At 51.2% G+C, this 18,793-nt stretch overlaps 1 protein-coding gene across 2 annotated transcripts; it reads left to right on the top strand.

The window, feature by feature from the left end:
• Positions 1-246: 246 nt before the first annotated feature.
• On the top strand, positions 247-10,107 carry AIPL1 (aryl hydrocarbon receptor interacting protein like 1). 2 transcript variants are annotated; one of them, XM_001167495.7, is made up of 6 exons: positions 247-391; positions 1,307-1,486; positions 6,889-7,077; positions 8,325-8,501; positions 8,626-8,767; positions 9,543-10,107. In XM_001167495.7, exons 1-6 carry the CDS (start codon positions 296-298, stop codon positions 9,911-9,913), a joined length of 1,155 nt encoding a protein of 384 aa, XP_001167495.4. In that variant the 5' UTR covers positions 247-295; the 3' UTR covers positions 9,914-10,107. The 2 variants fall into 2 exon arrangements, with proteins under 2 accessions (XP_001167495.4, XP_063655580.1); XM_063799510.1 differs by lacking the exon at positions 6,889-7,077.
• Positions 10,108-18,793: the final 8,686 nt, after the last annotated feature.

Below are 18,793 nucleotides of genomic sequence, written 5' to 3'. Positions count from 1 at the left end.
CTTTTTCCTTCTTGGGGTGGAACAAAAAGCCAAATCTAGCACAACCCTGGGCAGGGGCCCAGAATCACTGGAAGCAAAGGTGGATGGGATAGGAGGCGAGGCTGCCTGTGGACCACAGGCCCGGCCCGAGTGGCTCTGATGAGAAGCCGGGGCGCCTAGGTCACCGCCCCCACCGTCTGCCCTTCCCCCCACTCCTCCTGGCTGGGTAAATCCCAGAGTCTCAGCCGCCTAAGGGTCTTCCCCGGAGGTGAGATTATCTCCGCCTGTGCTGGACACCTCCCTTTCTCCTGCAGCCATGGATGCCGCTCTGCTCCTGAACGTGGAAGGGGTCAAGAAAACCATTCTGCACGGGGGCACGGGCGAGCTCCCAAACTTCATCACCGGATCCCGAGTGAGTGGGGCCCCTCCGGAGCAGACAGGGTCCCCCACAGCAGCCTTCAACATTCCAGGAGTGCCCCAAGGCACTGTAAACAGCTTCCAGCTGTGCCAAAAAAACAGCCAGGCAGCCCCAGCGCTGGGCCTCCGGGAAGCTCCCAGAGTTTACCCCATTCAGGGGGCATTTTTGGTACTTTGCAGATTCAACTTTAGCATGGGCTGAGGGGAAGGGCTTTTGGGAATTTTCTGGAGCCCTAAATGTTGACTGAGAAGAAAGGGAGTCCGAGGGGTCTTGGTATTTGTCCCCAAATGTCTGTTGGGCTTCCCTGGACTGAAGGGTGCATCTGTGGCTACAGAATTCGGGCTTTGGCCAGGCGAGGCGGCTCCTGCCTGTAATCCCAGCACTTTGGGAGGCCAAGATGGGCAGATCATGAGGTCAAGAGTTCGAGACCAGCCTGACCAACATGTGAAACCCCGTCTCTATTGAAAACACAAAAAGTAGCCAGATGTGCTGGACGCCTGTAATCCCAGTTCAGATACTCAGGAGACTGAGGCAGGAGAATCACTTGAGCCCAGGAGGTGGAGGTTGCAGTGAGCCGAGATCATACCACTGCACTCCAACCTGGGCAACAGAGTGAGACTCTGTCTCAAAAAAAAAAAAAAAAAAAAAAAAGAACTCGGGTTTCTTTGAGGAAGGATTTCTGGACGCACAGGGCTGTGGGGAGTGGAATGGGGTCTGTAGGGAGGGGTGGGTCCCTCCTCCCTGGGGGGTGCAGGCAGGGTGGAGGTGCTCCAGAGGTCTGAGGCATCTGATGGGGTGAACTGAGTGAGCTGACCCTGGGGACAGCCCTGGGTGTCGGTGGCAAGGGGGTGGCTTCTGCCGGGCCTTGAACGGTGTGTCTAGAGCAGAGTGCACCGTCTCGGTGACCAGGTGATCTTTCATTTCCGCACCATGAAATGTGATGAGGAGCGGACAGTCATTGACGACAGCCGGCAGGTGGGCCAGCCCATGCACATCATCATCGGAAACATGTTCAAGCTCGAGGTCTGGGAGATCCTGCTTACCTCCATGCGGGTGCACGAGGTGGCCGAGTTCTGGTGCGACACCATCGTAAGTAGGCCCTGCACGCCTGTCTCCTGGGACTAGTCTTTTCTGGGCTCACCCACCCGCTTTGCGGGGCTGCTGTGTTTCGGGAAAGCTGGGACTCAAGCGAAGCTTTGCAAAGCCAGTCCTGCAACCTTATTCCCCACAGCTGTGCATGTGAAGATGGAGGGAACAAGGGCTGGAAGGGGTGACCCATGCTGTGTCTGGCTGATGGGGAGCAGGGCTATGACCAGCAGGAGTGAGCTGGCCCACTTCACAGTCCTCACATTTGTGTGTGTGTGTGTGTGTGTGTGTGTGTGTGTGTGTGTGTGTGTGAGAGAGAGAGAGAGAGAGAGAGAGAGAGAGAGAGAGAGAGAGATAGGGTCTTGCTCTGTCACCCAGGCTGGAGTGCAGTAGCGTAATTATGGCTCACTGCAGCCTCAACTTCCCGGGCTCAGGTGATCCTCCCACTTCAGCCTTCCAAGTAGTTGGGACTACAGGCGCACCACCACACCTCATTTTTGTATTTTTTGTAGAGACAGAGTTTTGCCACGTTGGCCAGGCTGGTCCTAAACTCTTGGGCTTAAGCAATCCTCCTGTCTCGGCCTCCCAGAGTGCTGGAATTATAGGCATGAGCCATCTTGCCCGGCTAAGTCCTTGCTTTTTATACAGCATGATTAGACCTGGAGATTTTATACAGCATGATTAGAGCAGCACTGGTCACTTTTTTGCCCTCCTCCTCACATTGCAGGTTTGCCCTCCTATTTATGGCACTCCGTAAATTACTCCTATAAGTTAGCTTCCTTGCCTTATGGCAAAACTCACTGACCTTTAGGCAACGTTTCTTATGGGAACTTTCAAACATATACAAAAATCAACAGAAAGAATAATGAACTTACGAGTACCTGTCACCCAGTGCCGGCCACCATCAACCCGCGGCTGGTCTTGCTTCATCTCCCAACCCACCCACTTCCCTTCCTTGTCCTGCGTGGTTAAACCAAATGCCAGACACCGTATCATTTCATCTGTAAATACTAAAATTTGTATCTCTAAAATATGAGGATATCCCAGCACTTTGGGAGACTGAGGCGGGCAGATCACGAGGTCAGGAGTTCGAGACCAGCCTGACCAACATGGTGAAACCCCGTCTCTACCAAAAATACAAAAATTAGCTGGGCGTGGTGGCACATGCCTGTAATCCCAGCTACTCAGGAGGCTGAGGCAGGAGAATCACTTGAACCCGGGAGGCAGAGGTTGCAGTGAGCTAAGATCATGCCACTGAACATCAGTCTGGCGACAGAGTGAGACTCCATCTAAAAAAAAAAAAAAAAAAAAAGAGGATATTAAAGAAACTTTACCATTGTACCATTATGAAATCTTTAAAAAACTCCAGTAATTCCTTAAAGCCATCTAATATCCAGTCACTGTTAAATTTTCTTTGGTTGACTCCTTTTATTCTTTATAAATGAATGAGTTTGGTTTGTTTAAATCAACAACCGAACAAAGTCTCTGCATAGTGCTTTGTTGATGCGTCTCTCAAGTGCCTTTTTATCTATAGGTCTACTTCCTTCTTTTCTGTCTTTCTTTTTTTTTTGAGACGGAGTCTTGCTCTGTAGCCAGGCTGGAGTGCAGTAGCGCGATCTTGGCTCACTGCAACCTTGCCCTCCTGGGTTCAAGTGATTCTCCTGCCTCAGCCTGCCACGACTACAGGTGCCCGCCACCACGCCTGGGTAATTTTTTGTATTTTAGTACAGACAGGGTTTCACCATGTTGATCAAAATGGTCTTGATCTCTTGACCTTGTGATCCGCCCGCCTCTGCCTCCTAAAGTGCTGGGATTACAGGCGTGAGCCACCACGCTCGGCCTCCTTCTTTTCTTCCTTGACATGGAAGTGTTGAAGGAACTGGGTCATTTATCCTGTAGAAGTCCCACATTCTGATTTTCCTGGTTCCTTCGCCATGGAATTGTCTAACACGCTCCTCTATTCCCCACATTTTTGATAAATTGAAAGTGGGGTCTAGAGGGCCTGATAAGATTCAGATTCTTCTCTCTCTCTTTCTCTCTTTTTCAAAAGTCTTCCATGGATGTACCATATACTTCCCTTTGGGAGACGTACATCACACTTGGTTGTCTCTCTTACAGTGATGTTAAGAGTGATTGGTGGGTTTAGGTGTTGACAGCCTGATCCATCCATTCCAAAGCTCCCCCTAGACTTTCACCATTGGTGGCAGATACCCAGACTCATTATTTCATCAGAGGCCACTGACCTTTTAAATGAGCATTTTGGGGACAATTTGAACTCTGTTCTGTCTTTCATTAGTTGTGTGACCTGGGGTAGTCCCGTCTTCTGTCTGCTACTCTATTCCTTCATTTATAAATAAAAAAAACTCTAAGTTAAGGGGTTGTTTTGGAGATTACATGATATAACATATGAGGGTGGATCATAATACAGGGCAATTAAAAATGAGAGCTATTATTTTGAGCTAGAATTTTTTTTTTTTTTTTCTGAGATGGAGTTTCACTCTGTCACCCAGGCTGGAGTGTAGTGGTACGATGTTGGCTTGCCAGAACCTCTGCCTCCCAGGTTCAAATGATTCTCCTGCTTCAGCCTCCTGAGTAGCTGGGGATTACAGGTGCCTGCCACCACACCTGGCTATTTTTTTTTTCAGTATTTTTAGTAGAGACGGGGTTTCATCATGTTGGACCAAGCTGGTCTCGAACTCTTGACCTCAAGTGATCTGCCTGCCTCAGCCTCCCAAAGTGTTGGGATTACAGGCGTGAGCCACCATGTCCAGCCTAGAAAAAATTTGAGATTAACTTCTTCACTTTACTGATGGGAAACTTAAGACTCCAAAAGAGAAAATAACTTGCAATGGCTCAGACAAGTTAAGGGAAAAGATCTGGGTGAGATGCCTGGTTCCCTCTTCATCCTACACACATTTCTCGCAGTGTCTAATAGAGCTGGGCTGCAGTGCCATCCTCCGCCAGTAGGTGATCCCACTCAACATGTTATCCATTTATTCATTCATGTAGCAAATATTTGTTGAACATCTTTCCTTTGTAGCAGTCCCTGTGTTTTTCTTCATTCTGATGTTTTTATCTTAAAATCTGTTTTATTTTTTATCAAGTCAAGCCTTCAAAAATTGGCTTCTTTGTGATTTCAGTTAGTTTACAAATATATCTATTGACTTTGCTTAGAGTGAGGGGCTCCTGTACTTTAATTCATGCCATTTGTGAGGCAAGGCTTGGCTGCCACTAAGAGTCCCCTCTCCATAGGATACATGTTTGCTAACACATGACAGCTGAGTGCATAGAAGGCTGTCAATAAATTCTTGATTAGTTGATTGATTTGTTGTTTGCAAAATCAAGCTGTTGTCATTCCCGTAATGTGGGCATGGCTCTTTGTTTCCTGTGGAGTCTGTGTTCCTTTTTCCATGTTGATAGTCACATGAGTGCATTGCCCATATCACAGGCTGGTAACTGGTTTTTTTTTTTTTTTTGAGACGGACTTTCGCTCTTGTTGCCCAGGCTGGAGTGCAATGGTGTGGGATCGGCTCACTGCAACCTCTGCCTCCCGGGTTCAAGCGATTCTCCTGCCTCAGCCTCCCGAGTAGCTGGAATTATAGGTGCTTACCACCACACCGGGCCAATTTTTGTATTTTTAGTAGAGATGGGATTTCAACATGTTGGCCAGGCTGGTCTGGAACTCCTGACCTCAGGTGAGCCACTGGCCTTGACCTCCCAAAGTGCTGGGATTACAGGCACGAGCCACTGCTCCCATGGTAACTATGGGTTTTCCTAATCTCCATGCCCCGCACATCTCCTCACCCCAGCCCATGGCTGCCGTGATTGTGTGCACATATGCATGCACACACACACACACACACACACCCCTTCTAGAGTTAGTTCTTCACCTGCACATCCACCTCTTATCCATCTACTCACCTGCCCAGGCATCATTTCATCCATTGTTCCCTTCAACCAATCTTCATTCATAATCCAGTCTTCCATCACTATGCATGCATCCATCATCTTCTATCTATCTCCTATCATTCGTGTATCTATTATCTATCTATCTATCTATCTATCTATCTATCTATCTATCTATCTATCTACCTACCTACCTACCTACCTATCTAGTTAGAAAACATTCACTGGGCACCTGATTTGGCCTGTGCTGTATGTTAGGAATGAAACAGGCAAAGCCCCTAGCCCTTAGGGAACTTGAATTCTGCAGGAGGAGCAGACACCTAAACAATTGTAATGCAGGGCAGCCAGTGCCAGGACATAAATAAGTGAGGGCAGTGTGCTTTGGGGCCACAAAAGCACGCTCAGCTTGCTGGGAGCCATGGGGTGCCGAGCTGGGGGCTGCTGAGTCAGGGCCAAAGGTGGCCCCTCCCTGCAGTAAGCTGGTTCTGGGGCCTCTCCCTCCTTTGGTCCAGCTCTAATCCCAACAGGCTCAACAGCCATCTGCTTGTCTTTTCCATAAAGAGGCAGAAGGCATTTCGGGCTAATCCCGGCCGGTGGGGCGGGCAGGGTGACCTCTGTCTCTGTGCTGGTGACCTGGAGGCAGAGCTGAGCTGCTGCACAGAGTTTCAGCCCCTTCACGTCACATGTTGCCTGTGGGGCCAGTGCTGGGTCGTCTCAGAAGCCGGTCCAAGGAGATGGGTTCTCAGGGAGCCTAGTTGGGGAAACTGAGGCCCAGCATACATACAGCAGGCCTCGCTGAGGCCGCACGGCTGATTTTCCCAGCCCTCCTTCATCCCAAGGGTGGCAAACTCAGCTCCCATGCTGGCTGAAGCTGTGATGAGCCAGATCTATATCTGCACCGTCTCATTTAATCCCTACAGCAGCCCTAATACCGAACAGGAGCAACCCAGGGAACTGAGGTTCAGAGAAGTGCAGAGACCTGGGCTCACCGCTAACCTGCAGCACTGCCAGGACACCAAAGCGACTCTCTTGGACCCTGGAGTCCTGCTCCTTCCACTGCCCCACACTGCCCTTCCTGCGAGTCATAGGCTTTGCAGAGCTCAGGGTTTCCTTGGGGCAGAGATGTGTTACAGTGGACCACAAGGGCCAGAAGAGGCAGCCGGAGGCTAAGAGCATATGGCCTCTGGAGCCAGGTTTGAATCCTGGCTGCGTCATTTCCTAGCTGTGTGACCTTAAGCAAGTTGCTTTGCGTCTCTGGGCTGTAGTTTCCCCATCCGTAAAATGGGGATAATAGTGCCTGCCTTGAATTGTCATAAGGATTGAAGGGGCTCATAACAGTGTGAAGTGCTTTGCCTGGCACACACTTAACCACAGTTAGTATGAGTGGCATAGTGAGGGAGCAGGATTCCTCCCAGCAGGGGCTCTGAGTGGAGGCCTTTTATGGCCCACCTAGCTCTGAGCAGGTAGCCTGGATGCCATCCATCCGTTTCTCCCCACAGCACACAGGGGTCTACCCCATCCTGTCCCGGAGCCTGAGGCAGATGGCCCAGGGCAAGGACCCCACAGAGTGGCACGTGCACACATGCGGGCTGGCCAACATGTTCGCCTACCACACGCTGGGCTACGAGGACCTGGACGAGCTGCAGAAGGAGCCTCAGCCTCTGGTCTTTGTGATCGAGCTGCTGCAGGTGGGGCTGGGGTTGGCAGGGCTGGAGGGCTGTGCCAGCACTGGAGAGGGACAGCGGGCATCATGGGCACCCCCACCCCACTGGCCACTGGACAGTGCCCTGTTTCTCTTTAGATAATAAGAGAGGGTTCATAAGCCATGGGAGAATACGAATTTGAAAAAAAAGTCCTCTGATTTTTCCACAAGAAAAGTCCTTTGGTGCTGGGCATGGTGGCCCACGCCTGTAATCCTAGCACTTTGGGAGGCCGAGGGGGTTGGATCACCTGAGGTCAGGAGTTCGAGACCAGCCTAGCCAACATGGTAAAACCCCGTCTCTATTAAAAACACAAAAATTAACCGGGTGTGGTGGTGCATGCCTGTAATCAATCCCAGCTACTTGGGAATTTGAGGCATGAGAATTGCTTGAACCTGGGAAGTGGAGGTTGCAGTGAGCCGAGATCATGTCAGTGCATTTTAACCTGGGTGACAGAGTGAGACTCCATGTCCAAAAAAAAAGTCCACTTGGAACCAATTTTTAAAAATGTAATTCATTTTAATTGTGGAGGCATTTTATCCACTTCCACTTTCATTTTCAGGAGTTGGAGATTATAACCGCCTCCTTGGTTCCTGTGGTTTGTGGGTTCAGACTTGGTTCTCTAGTGGCGGGAGAGGCTGCATGGAACTCCCCACATTCTCCCACCCAGAGCCCTAGAGTGATTGGCAGCGCGTGTTTTTGGATTGGTGAGAGAGGGTTAGGGCCAGGGTCAAGGTCAGGTCAGGACTCAGCTTATGGCCAAGACTGAGGCTCAGCCTGAGAGCTACGTGGGTGAATAAAAATAAAATAAGAACTGTGTCAACCAAGGGCCCTTACAGGCTTGCTGTCACAGTTGTGTGGTCTGTGCACTGCACAAGGTGCACCGGCATCTCCTCCAAGGTGCTCATTATAGACATTGTATATTGGTATTTCCATAATGAGAAGTTTCCAGCAGATGGCAATAGTGTATTGTTCTAACAAAACGAGTATTCGTGACAATTTTCTGAATATTAGAAGTGAAGTGTCTTGATGAACGGGCACCTTTTCCTAGTTTGCACAAAGACATTGATTTAGGGCAGGGTTTTCGGCGTTGTTGCTTCTTTCCCTTGTCTGTATGCACTTGACCAGCAAGCATGACTTCAGGGAGATGTGCCACAGGGTCCTGTTTTTCGGGTCTCTGATGGGGTGCAGGCCCCTGGGGTCCCTGCCTCACTGACCTGCAGCTCTGGGGCCAGGTTGATGCCCCGAGTGATTACCAGAGGGAGACCTGGAACCTGAGCAATCATGAGAAGATGAAGGCGGTGCCCGTCCTCCACGGAGAGGGAAATCGGCTCTTCAAGCTGGGACGCTACGAGGAGGCCTCTTCCAAGTACCAGGAGGCCATCATCTGCCTAAGGAACCTGCAGACCAAGGTCAGAGGCCGCTGGCCAGGAGTGGGAAGTGGCGCTGACTCTGGGGGACCTGCCCAGTGCCGGCCAGGGTGGGGCGGGGGTTGGGCAGCTGCCTGAGGTCATGGCTGACCTTCTCCCTGGGCAGGAGAAGCCGTGGGAGGTGCAGTGGCTGAAGCTGGAGAAGATGATCAATACTCTGATCCTCAACTACTGCCAGTGCCTGCTGAAGAAGGAGGAGTACTATGAGGTGCTGGAGCACACCAGCGACATTCTCCGGCACCACCCAGGTGCGCGGGGCTGCAGGGGCGGACAGTGAGGGGGCGCCCAGCCCAGGGCCACGGAGACACCTGCCATAGCCTTCCTGGACTTTTCTTTCCACCCCACCAGGGCACCAAACCTTGTCTCCACCCAGCCGGGTCTCCCCGAGTGTGTAACTGAATTGTGGGTGATGGATGGGCAGTGCTTGGCGCGGGGCGGCCCTTTATTTTAATGTGTGTTTGAACACTTACCCAGGAAGCTCGCCAAGCTTGTGATTTCAGCGGAACGGTAAACAGGCTTTTAAAAAAGAGGGGCAATCAATATAGAGAAAAATATTACGATGTCGGTACTAGTACTGGTGTTGCGAGGATATGGCACCGTCAGTACTAGTATTGACTTAATGCTCGAATCATGCTCACAGTAAAAACATCCAGCCCCTGGCTCATGCATCAGGCACACGTCGTCTGCGTTTATTATCTCATTTAATCCTCATAATCACCCTATGAGGGAGGTGCAGGGAAAGGGCCTGAAGGTTATCTAATTTAGGTAGCGTCTATAAGAAAAATAAAACAAAGTTATGAATATAAAATTAGTCACAGGGCCTTAAAAAGGAGAGGAGGAGGTACTGCTATTATGATCATCATCTCCATCTTACAGGTGAGGAAACCGAGGGATGGGGGATACAGAGACGTTAAGGAGCATGGCGGGGCTGAGGGTCTTGGAGGCTGGTGAGTCCCAGCTGGGCTGGGGCTGCCTCTGAGGCTGGGAAGGGAGCTGTAGCTGTATGCTCCCTGCTCCCCGCAGGCATCGTGAAGGCCTACTACGTGCGTGCCCGGGCTCACGCAGAGGTGTGGAATGAGGCCGAGGCCAAGGCAGACCTCCGGAAAGTGCTGGAGCTGGAGCCGTCCATGCAGAAGGCGGTGCGCAGGGAGCTGAGGCTGCTGGAGAACCGCATGGCGGAGAAGCAGGAGGAGGAGCGGCTGCGCTGCCGGAACATGCTGAGCCAGGGTGCCACGCAGCCTCCGGCAGAGCCACCCACAGAGCCACCCGCACAGTCATCCACAGAGCCACCTGCAGAGCCACCCCCAGCACCATCTGCAGAGCTGTCCGCAGGGCCACCTGCAGAGACAGCCACAGAGCCACCCCCGTCCCCAGGGCACTCGCTGCAGCACTGAGCCCCCTGAGGCCCACAGCCACCCAGGCAGGGAGCAAGTGGCCTGGTCACTTCTGGTTCGATTGACCAGGATCGTGGTGTCACTTTTTAAAATTTAAAATTAATTTTTGAAATCAAAGTCAGACACACCCATGGTAAAAAAAAAAATCCCAAGGGTACAGAAGAGCTTATGAATAAAAGTAGTTTTCTCCTCTACCCCTCTCATTCCTTCCGTGCCATGGTTTTAATTGACCCTGTTTTTAATTCTTCTGGTAGTTTTCTCTATTTCCAAGTAATCTGTTTAAATCAGTTTCTAGATTTTACCCCATGTCAATGACAAATGAGGATTTGATGCTCTGATCCTTTCTCATCCCTGATACCCCTCCCTGTCTCCCCGTTTTGGATAGTTACATTTGGGGGTCATCTCGGTGATTTTTGTAACTTTACACAGGACACTTAGAACTCTCTAGAATCCCACTGACTTTAGTGGGTCTTGATGTAGGGTGGGCAAGCCCCAACACTGGAGCTTAGCCTGAGAGGGTTCTTGGCCTCCCCCAGGAAAGATTTCAAAGGCAAGCGCCAGCGGTAGGGTAGAAGAAAACAGCTGTGGCCGGGCACAGTGGCTCACGCCTATAATCCCAGCACTTTGGGAGGCCGAGGCGGGTGGATCACCTGAGGTCAGGAGTTCCAGACCAGCCTGGCCAACATGGTGAAACCCCATCTCTACTAAAAATACAAAAAAACTAGCTGGGCGTGGTGGCGGGTGCCTATAATCCCAGCTACTTGGGAGGCTGAGGCAGGAGAATTGATTGAACCTGGGAGGCGGAGGTTGCAGTGAGCCAAGATCACGTCATTGCACTCCAGCCTGGTCAACAAGAGTAAAACTTCATCTCAAAAAACAAAACAAAACAAAACAAAAACAACAACAACAAAAAAAGAAAAACAAACAAAACCAAAACCAAAACAGCTGTATTGAAGCTGCAGTGTTGCAGCTCTGTGACTGCCCTGCAGAGCAGGGCTACCCCATAGGCAGCGAGCAGCAGCTCAGGGCAGTTCTGCAGTCAGATTTATACCCACTTTTAATTACATGTAGATAAAGGAGCTGCATATACAAAGATTTCTAGGGAAGGAGTAGTAACTTCTGGGTCCTGGGGTCTTTGCCACGGAACAGGGCAGTATGCCAGGGTGTTGCCACGGCAATGGTAAACTGACATGGCACCCTGGGGGGCATGCCTTAGGGAAAGCTGCTTCCACTCGCCCCTGTTTTAGCTCATCTTCAAGTTAGTCTGGTGTCCAAGCCCCACCGCCTGCCTCAGTCTGGTCACCTCCTTCTGTGTCTGATGAGCATGGCAGCTTTGGGACCTTCCCCTTCCAACTCTCTCCCTCCTCTTCATCCTCCCTAAAGGACGGGTACGAGGAGGGGCTATCACGCCAGCGACATCCTCTAGCACCACCCAGGTGTGTGGGGTGGGGCAGGGGGGCGACGAAGTATCCAGCCCAGGGCCACGTAGTCAACTGCCAAGGCCTTCCTGGGCTTCTCTTCTGCCCCAGAGCTTGTCTCCACCCAGCAGGGGTTCCCCCAGCGCTAACTGTATCCCTAAAGTTCTGATGTACTTTACTTTTCCATTATCCTTGTTGTTAACATCTACCTTCTGCTCTGTAAGCAAAACTAAATCTTCTGTGCTTTGTCCATAGGTTGATTCTACAATCCAAAAATCAGTAAACAGCATTTGCATGATTGTGGCTGTGTAGGTGTGTTTCCCCACAGGGCCCAGCGCAATGCTTCCACTGCATTGCTTTCTCTGTGGTTCCAATTTCGTGACCCCTGGGACACCAGAATGAGGACATTTCTGGCATCTGGAGTGATAATGTACATTTTAACATGGCAGTGTTTTATGTTTTCCTTCTCTTCTCCTCTTCCTTTTTTCTTTTTCTTTTTTTTTTTTTTTTGTTTTTTTTTTTTGAGATGGAGTCTCCCTCTGTTGCCAAGGCTGGAATGCACTGGCATGATCTCGGCTCACTGCAACCTCCAACCTCCACCTCCCAGGTTCAAGCAATTCTCGTGCCTCAGCCTCCTGAGTAGCTGGGATTACAGGTGTGTGCCACTGTGCCTGGCTAATTTTTTGTAATTTTAGTAGAGACGGGGTTTCACCATGTTGGCCAGCTGCTCTTGAACTCCTGACCTCTGGTGATCTGCCCACCTCGGCCTCCCAAAGTGTTGGGATTACAGGCGTGAGCCACCGCGCCCGGCCTCTTCTTCCTTTTTTCTTGCAGTACTAGAAGGTTTGATGTGTGAGCCTTCCCCCCCTTGAAGAAAAGGGGTTTCAATTTTTGGATGATTAGGCTCAGTAGTCCAGTGGGCCATAGTATGAAGGAACCACGTGAGAGAGGAGATTTCAGAAGAGGTCAGAGGAAGGGGATGTTATGGCCTGCAGAGGGAGCAAGGCAGGTGTGTCCTGAGGCCAAAGCGAGTGCCTCGAACAGCAGAAGGTGGAACAGGGAGGGAGGCTGGGGCCAGAGAGCCAAGGGGACCTTCACTGCTGCCTCCTGGCAGCGCTGCCTGCGGGGAAAGGCCTGGATGTTGTCTGGGCAGCCAGAGTCGAGTGTGGCTCAGAAACAGATGAGGGGCCTGGCAAGGGGCATTACTTCGGGGCCAGGGACTGTGGCTCGCAGACTTTCCAGTCTCCTTTGCCCTGTCCATTGTCTGAATGTAGCTATCCCACCAGCTACCCTTTCTTTTGGGGACAACGAGCAGCGAGGGTGCCCCCCTCATTTGTGGTGAGAACGTGGCCTGTGGGCTCCCTGGCAGGACAGAGGCCCGAATGCAGCCTATGCTCGGGCTTGGTCCTGTCTGGCTCATTCTGTGTGGACGGCTCCCCTTCTGATGCCTCTGGATGTCTGAAAACAGGAAAAAGGGGATAGGGACCAGGAAGCCCATAGCATGTGGTGGAGATACCCTGGAGAGAGGGTGCACAGGGACCCTTGTCCTATTGTTACAATCCTCTGAAGGCAGAGGCTGGGCCAGTAGAACCACTCTTCAGAAACCGCCGCATCCCACACCCCATCTTCCCAGTGCAGAGGAGGCGGGAGGCAGACATGGGGAGAGATGCAGGCAGCCTCCCATCCAGGGCTCTGGTTGCTGCATGGGCTTCCTTCTGCTCCCTGAAAACCAACCTAAAGGAAGGGCGTGGCTTGTCAGGTCTGGGTGGGCAGTTGCAATAGTTTGCAGGGCCTGTCTTCCAAGGGCTTCTTTCCCGGAGATCCAGCCGGAAGGCTTTGTTTTCAAGTTGCCAGCAGGTGGCAGCAGAGACCAAGCAGACGGGTCCCCAGGGCAGGAGATGGCTGCTTTGGGCTCCGGATGTGGCGGTTCTCCATCAGCCCTGACCATCCCTGACGCTGCAGGTCACAAGGTCAGGCAAGCTGATGACAGGAAAGGAGGCATTTAGAACTATGGAATGAGGCTGCCAGCAAACTAGGTCCTTGGAGGCAACTCAGTCCCAACCCCTTGTACAGATGGGGAAACTGAGGCTTAGAGAGGGGCAGTAGCTCCAGGATTAGCATCAGGTTTGCAGGAGTCTGGGCTGGGGCTTTCTTTTCTTTTCTTTTCTTTTCTACACTGTGCTGCCTCCTTCACTGGATGCTTCGTATGTGGGTATGATGCATTTTTTTTTTTTTAAAAAGGAGAGAATGTGAAACTTCTGTCAGGCGCAACCTGGGGCAATGCCAATAGCCTTTGTTTGGGAGCAGTTGGAAGGGTCAGCACGAAATGACCTTGTGTGGGTTTTGCAGCCCCCTTTGGCCTGGCACGTCCTCAGGAATCATTACTAGTTAACCAAACCAAGGCATTTGCTCCCAGGCAGGAGCCACCATACTGACCTCTGGAGTTGACAGACACCCTGAGACCAGGGAGTCCTTTGGGTCAGCAGTAAGGGGCTGAGTGGCCCGAGGGACACCCCCTTCCTCGGGTATTGTGCAGGGGTAATAGTTTCCCATGGTGGATGCAGCAAATTACCACAAACTTAATGGCTTAAAACAACACACACGTATTCTCTTATAGTTCCAGAGGTCAGGGATTCTAAAACGGGTTGGCAGGCAGGGCTGTGTTCTTTCCAGAGGCTGGAGGAGAGAGTCCATTTTCTTTCCTGCCTGTTTCAGCTTTTAGAGGCTGCCTGTATTCCTTGCCTTGTGGCCCCTTCAAAGGCAGCAATGGAGCATCTTACACTCTGTGTGCCTCTGCTTCCGTCACCATGAGGCTTCTGCGGGTCCCTGACCCTCCTGTCTCCCTCTTTTAAGGACCCTTGTGCTTACATTGCCCCCACCTGCCAGGTAATCCAGGCTCACCTCCCCACCTCAAGCCCCTTAATGTAATCACAGCTGCAAAATTCCTTTGCCTTAGAAAGTAACCTGCTGGGTGCGGTGGCTCACGCCTGTAATCCCAGCACTTTGAGAGGCTGAGGTGGGCGGATCTCTTGAGGTCAGGAAATCGAGACCAGCCTGACCAACATGGTGAAACCCTGTCTCTACTAAAAATACAAAAATTAGCTGGGGGTGGTGGCACGTGCCTGTAAATCCAGCTACTGGGGAGGCTGAGGCAGGAGAATTGCTTGAACCCGGGAGGCGGAGGTTGCAGTGAGTCGAGATTGTGCCATTGCACTCCAGCCTGGGTGAAGAAGCAAGACTCCGTCTCAAAAAAAAAAAAAAAAAAAAAGTAACCTATCCACAGGCTCTGGGGATTCAAATGTGGGCATCTTTCAGGGGGTTCATTATACTGCCGCTTAGTCTCTGTGGGTCTCCGATCTGTCCTCTGCCTCGCTGGTCGGTGCCCTGGAGGCTCAGCCTACATATGTCCCGGCTCCCGTGCCCTCTGCCTTCCCGTTGGGTTTGGCCGGCAGGAGGCAGCAGCAGGAGACCTGCTTGCGGGAGGAGGGCACTGGGCTGTTTGCTTTTCTGATTCCCTCCTTGCTGGGCTGCAGTCTGGCAGGGGTTGCGCTCTTTACCTGTGGTCACAGCAGGTGTCCCAGGCCACGGCTCTCACTGGTCTCCAAGCAGTGCCTCCCCAGGTCCTGCAGCCTCAGCACAGCAATGGCTTCCCACCCCTGCTCGTTCTTGCTAGCTCCCCCCATTCCTTACTGGCTTCTCAATCCCTCCCGCATCTTCATTCTGCTTCTGTGGCTACTCTGTTTGCATAAGCCACCTGTTGGCTGCCAAGACCCTGCCTGAGCAGGTATCACATCTCCACCAGGATGCAGGGAGCAGAGGAGAGCCGAGGAGGCTGAGAACACACACGGTGTCTCCAGCTCCTCAGGGGTGTGGGCAGAATTTGAACTTAAGCCCAGATGCCACAAATGGGTATTAGAGCTGGCATTTTCCAGCCCCTGGGGCACGGCTGCCTCCCACAGCCTCAGTTGATGCCCTCCATGGCAGGGCCACCTGCTGGGAGAAGGTCTAACCAGAAGTGACATCTAAGGGCCTGGCCTGCATCCGGAGTTGCAAACGTGGCAAAGGAATACAGCACAGGTGCAGGTGTTGCTTGTCCCGGGGCCAAGGCGCCTCCCTGTCTGTGAGAAATGGCCAGGCAACCTCGGTCAGATTTTTTTTTTCTTTTTTTTAAAAAATTTTACTTTAAGTTCTGGGATACATGTGCAGAATGTGCAGGTTTGTTACATAGGTATACATTACATGTGCCGTGGTAGTTTGCTGCTCCTATCAACCTGTCATTTAGGTTTTAAGGCCCGCATGCATTAGGTATTTCTCCTAATGCTCTCCCACCCCTTTCCCCCCATCCCCTGACAGGCCCTGATATGTGATGTTCCCCTCCTTGTGTCCATGTATTCTCATTTTACTTTCTCTCTTTCTTTTTTTTTTGGAAACGGAGTCTCACTCTGTTGCCAGGCGGGAGTGCAGTGGCGTTATCCCGGCTCACTGCAACCTCCGCCTCCCGGGTTCAAGTGGTTCTCCTGCCTCAGCCTCCTGAGTAGCTGAGATTACAGGCACGTCCCACCATGACCGGCTAATTTTTGTATTTTTAGTAGAGACAGGGTTTCACCATGTTGGCCAGGATGGTCTTGATCTCTTGACCTTGTGATCCACCCGCCTTGGCCTCCCAAAGCGCTGGGATTACAAGTGTGAGCCACCATGCCCAGCCCATGTATTCTCATTTTTCAACTCCCACTTATAAGTGAGAACATTCAGTGTTTGGTTTTCTGTTCCTGTGTTAGTTTGCTGAGAATGATGTTTTCCAGCTTCATTCATGTCCCTGCGAAGGACATGAACTCATTTTTTATGGCTGCATAGTATTCCATGGTGTGTATGTGCCACATTTTCTTCATCTAGTCTAGATGGGCATTTGGGCTGGCTCCAAGTCTTTGCTATTGTAAATAGTGCTGCAATAAACCTAAGTGTGCATGTGTCTTTATAGTAGAGTGATTGATAATCCTTTGGGTATATACCCAGTAATGGGATTGCTAGGTCATCAGTCATATTTAACTTAGCAAACAGTTCAACTTTCACCAGTGTGGCTCTGCAGGAGGCTTGGTGCAAGCCCTGGGAAGTAACAGCAGCACCTCTTTGTGAGTGCCACCTCCCCACCTCAAGCGGTCATCATTGGCTCCATTTGGCAAAGGAGTCTCAGCTCAGGGAGGAATATGGGCTGCCTGGCTCACAGCTGCAAGTGGCTGAGCCCAGAGTTGATGCACATGAGTTGGATGCAAGCTTGGGATCCTTCCACCTGTAGATCACCAATAAGTGATGAGATTGAAGATGACTTGAACTAACTAGATTGGAGCATGGCATTCTAGTTAGATCTAGTTTTTCTTACAGGGGGTTGGGGGGACCTCAAGGAAACCCTTTCCTCAGGGCTTTTTTTTTTTAAATTTTATTTTATCATTATTATTTTTTGAGATGGAGTTTCGCTCTTGTTGCCCAGGCTGGAGTGCAATGGTGCCGTCTTGGCTCACCGCAACCTCCACCTCCCAGGTTCAAGCGATTCTCCTGCCTCAGCCTCCAGAGTAGCTGGGATTACAGGCATGCACCACCATGCCCGGCTAACTTTGTATTTTTAGTAGAGATGGGGTTTCTCCATGCTGGTCAGGCTGGTCTTGAACACCTGACCTCAGATGATCCACCTACCTCGGCTTCCCAAAGTGCTGGGATTACAGGCACGAGCTACCACGCCTGGCCAGGGCTTTATTTTTCACCATGGTAAATTTACTAATGAAGACCTGAGCAAAATGTGGATTAACCAGGTAATTTTTTTTTTTTTTTTTCTGAGATGAAATCTCGCTCTCTTGCCCAGGCTGGAGTGTGGTGGTGCGATCTCGGCTCACTGCAACCTCCACCTCCCGGGTTCAAATGATTCTCCTGCCTCAGCCTCCCGAGTAGCTGGGACTACAGGTGTGTGACACCACGCCCAGCTTATTTTTGTATTTTTAGTAGAGACGGGGTTTCACCACGTTGGCCAGGCTGGTCTCAGTCTCTTGACCTCATGATCCGCCTGCCATGGCCTCCCAAAGTGCTGGGATTACAGGCGTGAGCCACCGTGCCCGGCCAATGGTGTGTTTTAACAGTGGAGAGGGGAGGTTCCACAGCCACCACAGGGCGTGGTGTTTGTGTGGAAGAGCAGCTGGGGACCAGGTGACAAGATGTCTTTGTGATGCAGAACACAAGTCTGTTGTAGTGTTGCTCTGAGAGTCTCTCTCGGACGCCATCTGCCTCCACGTCACAGGCCACTCTCGTGCTGCTTGAGCTGCACGGTGAGTAAACTACTTTCAGTTTCCTGCAAGGCCATTGTTTCTATAGCGTCTCAACAATAGTTTAGGGTGGAGGGAGCTTAGGATGGAGGGGCTGCCTGAGGCTTACCCGTGTCCCGATTTCCCCCCAATAACAGCTCCTCACCATGTCAGCTGCCTGTGAGGACGCTGTGGCAGTCCAGGTGTGATTGCTTTGACAGCTGACATCTGCATGCGGGTTTTAATCTTCCTCCCCGGGCTTGCCAAGTTTTGTACCTGGAGTGTCTGTCTTGAATTTCACCTTGATGGAACGGTCCATGAGTGAGGCGTCATCTTGACCACCTCTGAGCGCTCGGGATAGGCGGCTGCTCCTTGCTCAGCCTCTTTCTCCATTCCTCTCCTGCTTGAGGTTTTAATGGAAAGGTTAGGTAAACTAGCATTCTTATTTATGGTGGTTTCAAGTCTACAGAGTTCCTGGCCTCATTACAATTGCTCCATTACTTCAGGTATCCTCATTAGTGCGAGAATCTGATGAACAAAGAATCGCGCCTTTCCTCTTGCCACCCATAAAAATATCATTTGAAGATGTAGTGGAGCATTTGTCTTTTCTCAGCAGTCTCGGGGCTGGCAGCTCTTACTGAGTGTGACAGTCTCTGGAGGGCAGAGGATTTTGCCTGCTTTGTTCACTGCTGTGTCCTCAGTGGCTAGAATTATGCCCGACCCATTCTGGGGGCTCAGAAATATTGGCTCAATGAGTCCATTTCTTTCTGAAAAACATGCCTCTATTCTTACAAGGGTAAGGGCCTTCAGAAAACGTTTAGTTCAACATCTTATAGCGCAGATGGGGAAACTAATAGGTTTCTTTGCTAATGGCAGCTTCAGCTGTGGGCTGGTCTTCCTCCAGCTAGATGAGATTGATGAAGATCTCCAATCAGTTATCCCTCCTTCTTGACAGCATTCCACCCAGAGCAAAACCCTGCTTCCTTACCCTCTCTCCCAGGCCATATAACATCGGCCCAATCCTATGATAGGTTCTTTCTAGCACTCTCTTACTGGGACGCCCACAGTTGCCATGATGTGTGTGCAAGGGCCCATGAGCCCAGTGGGTTCAACCAGAGGTGTGATCCTGATGGTCTTTGTCTGAGGGTCATAAATCATTGTCTTGGTGTGTTGAA

Source organism: Pan troglodytes, chromosome 19 (genome assembly GCF_028858775.2).
Source record: "Pan troglodytes isolate AG18354 chromosome 19, NHGRI_mPanTro3-v2.0_pri, whole genome shotgun sequence".
NCBI lineage: Eukaryota > Metazoa > Chordata > Mammalia > Primates > Hominidae > Pan > Pan troglodytes.
The sequence above is the reverse complement of the archived record's forward strand: the minus strand, read 5'-3'. Positions and strand labels throughout refer to the sequence as shown.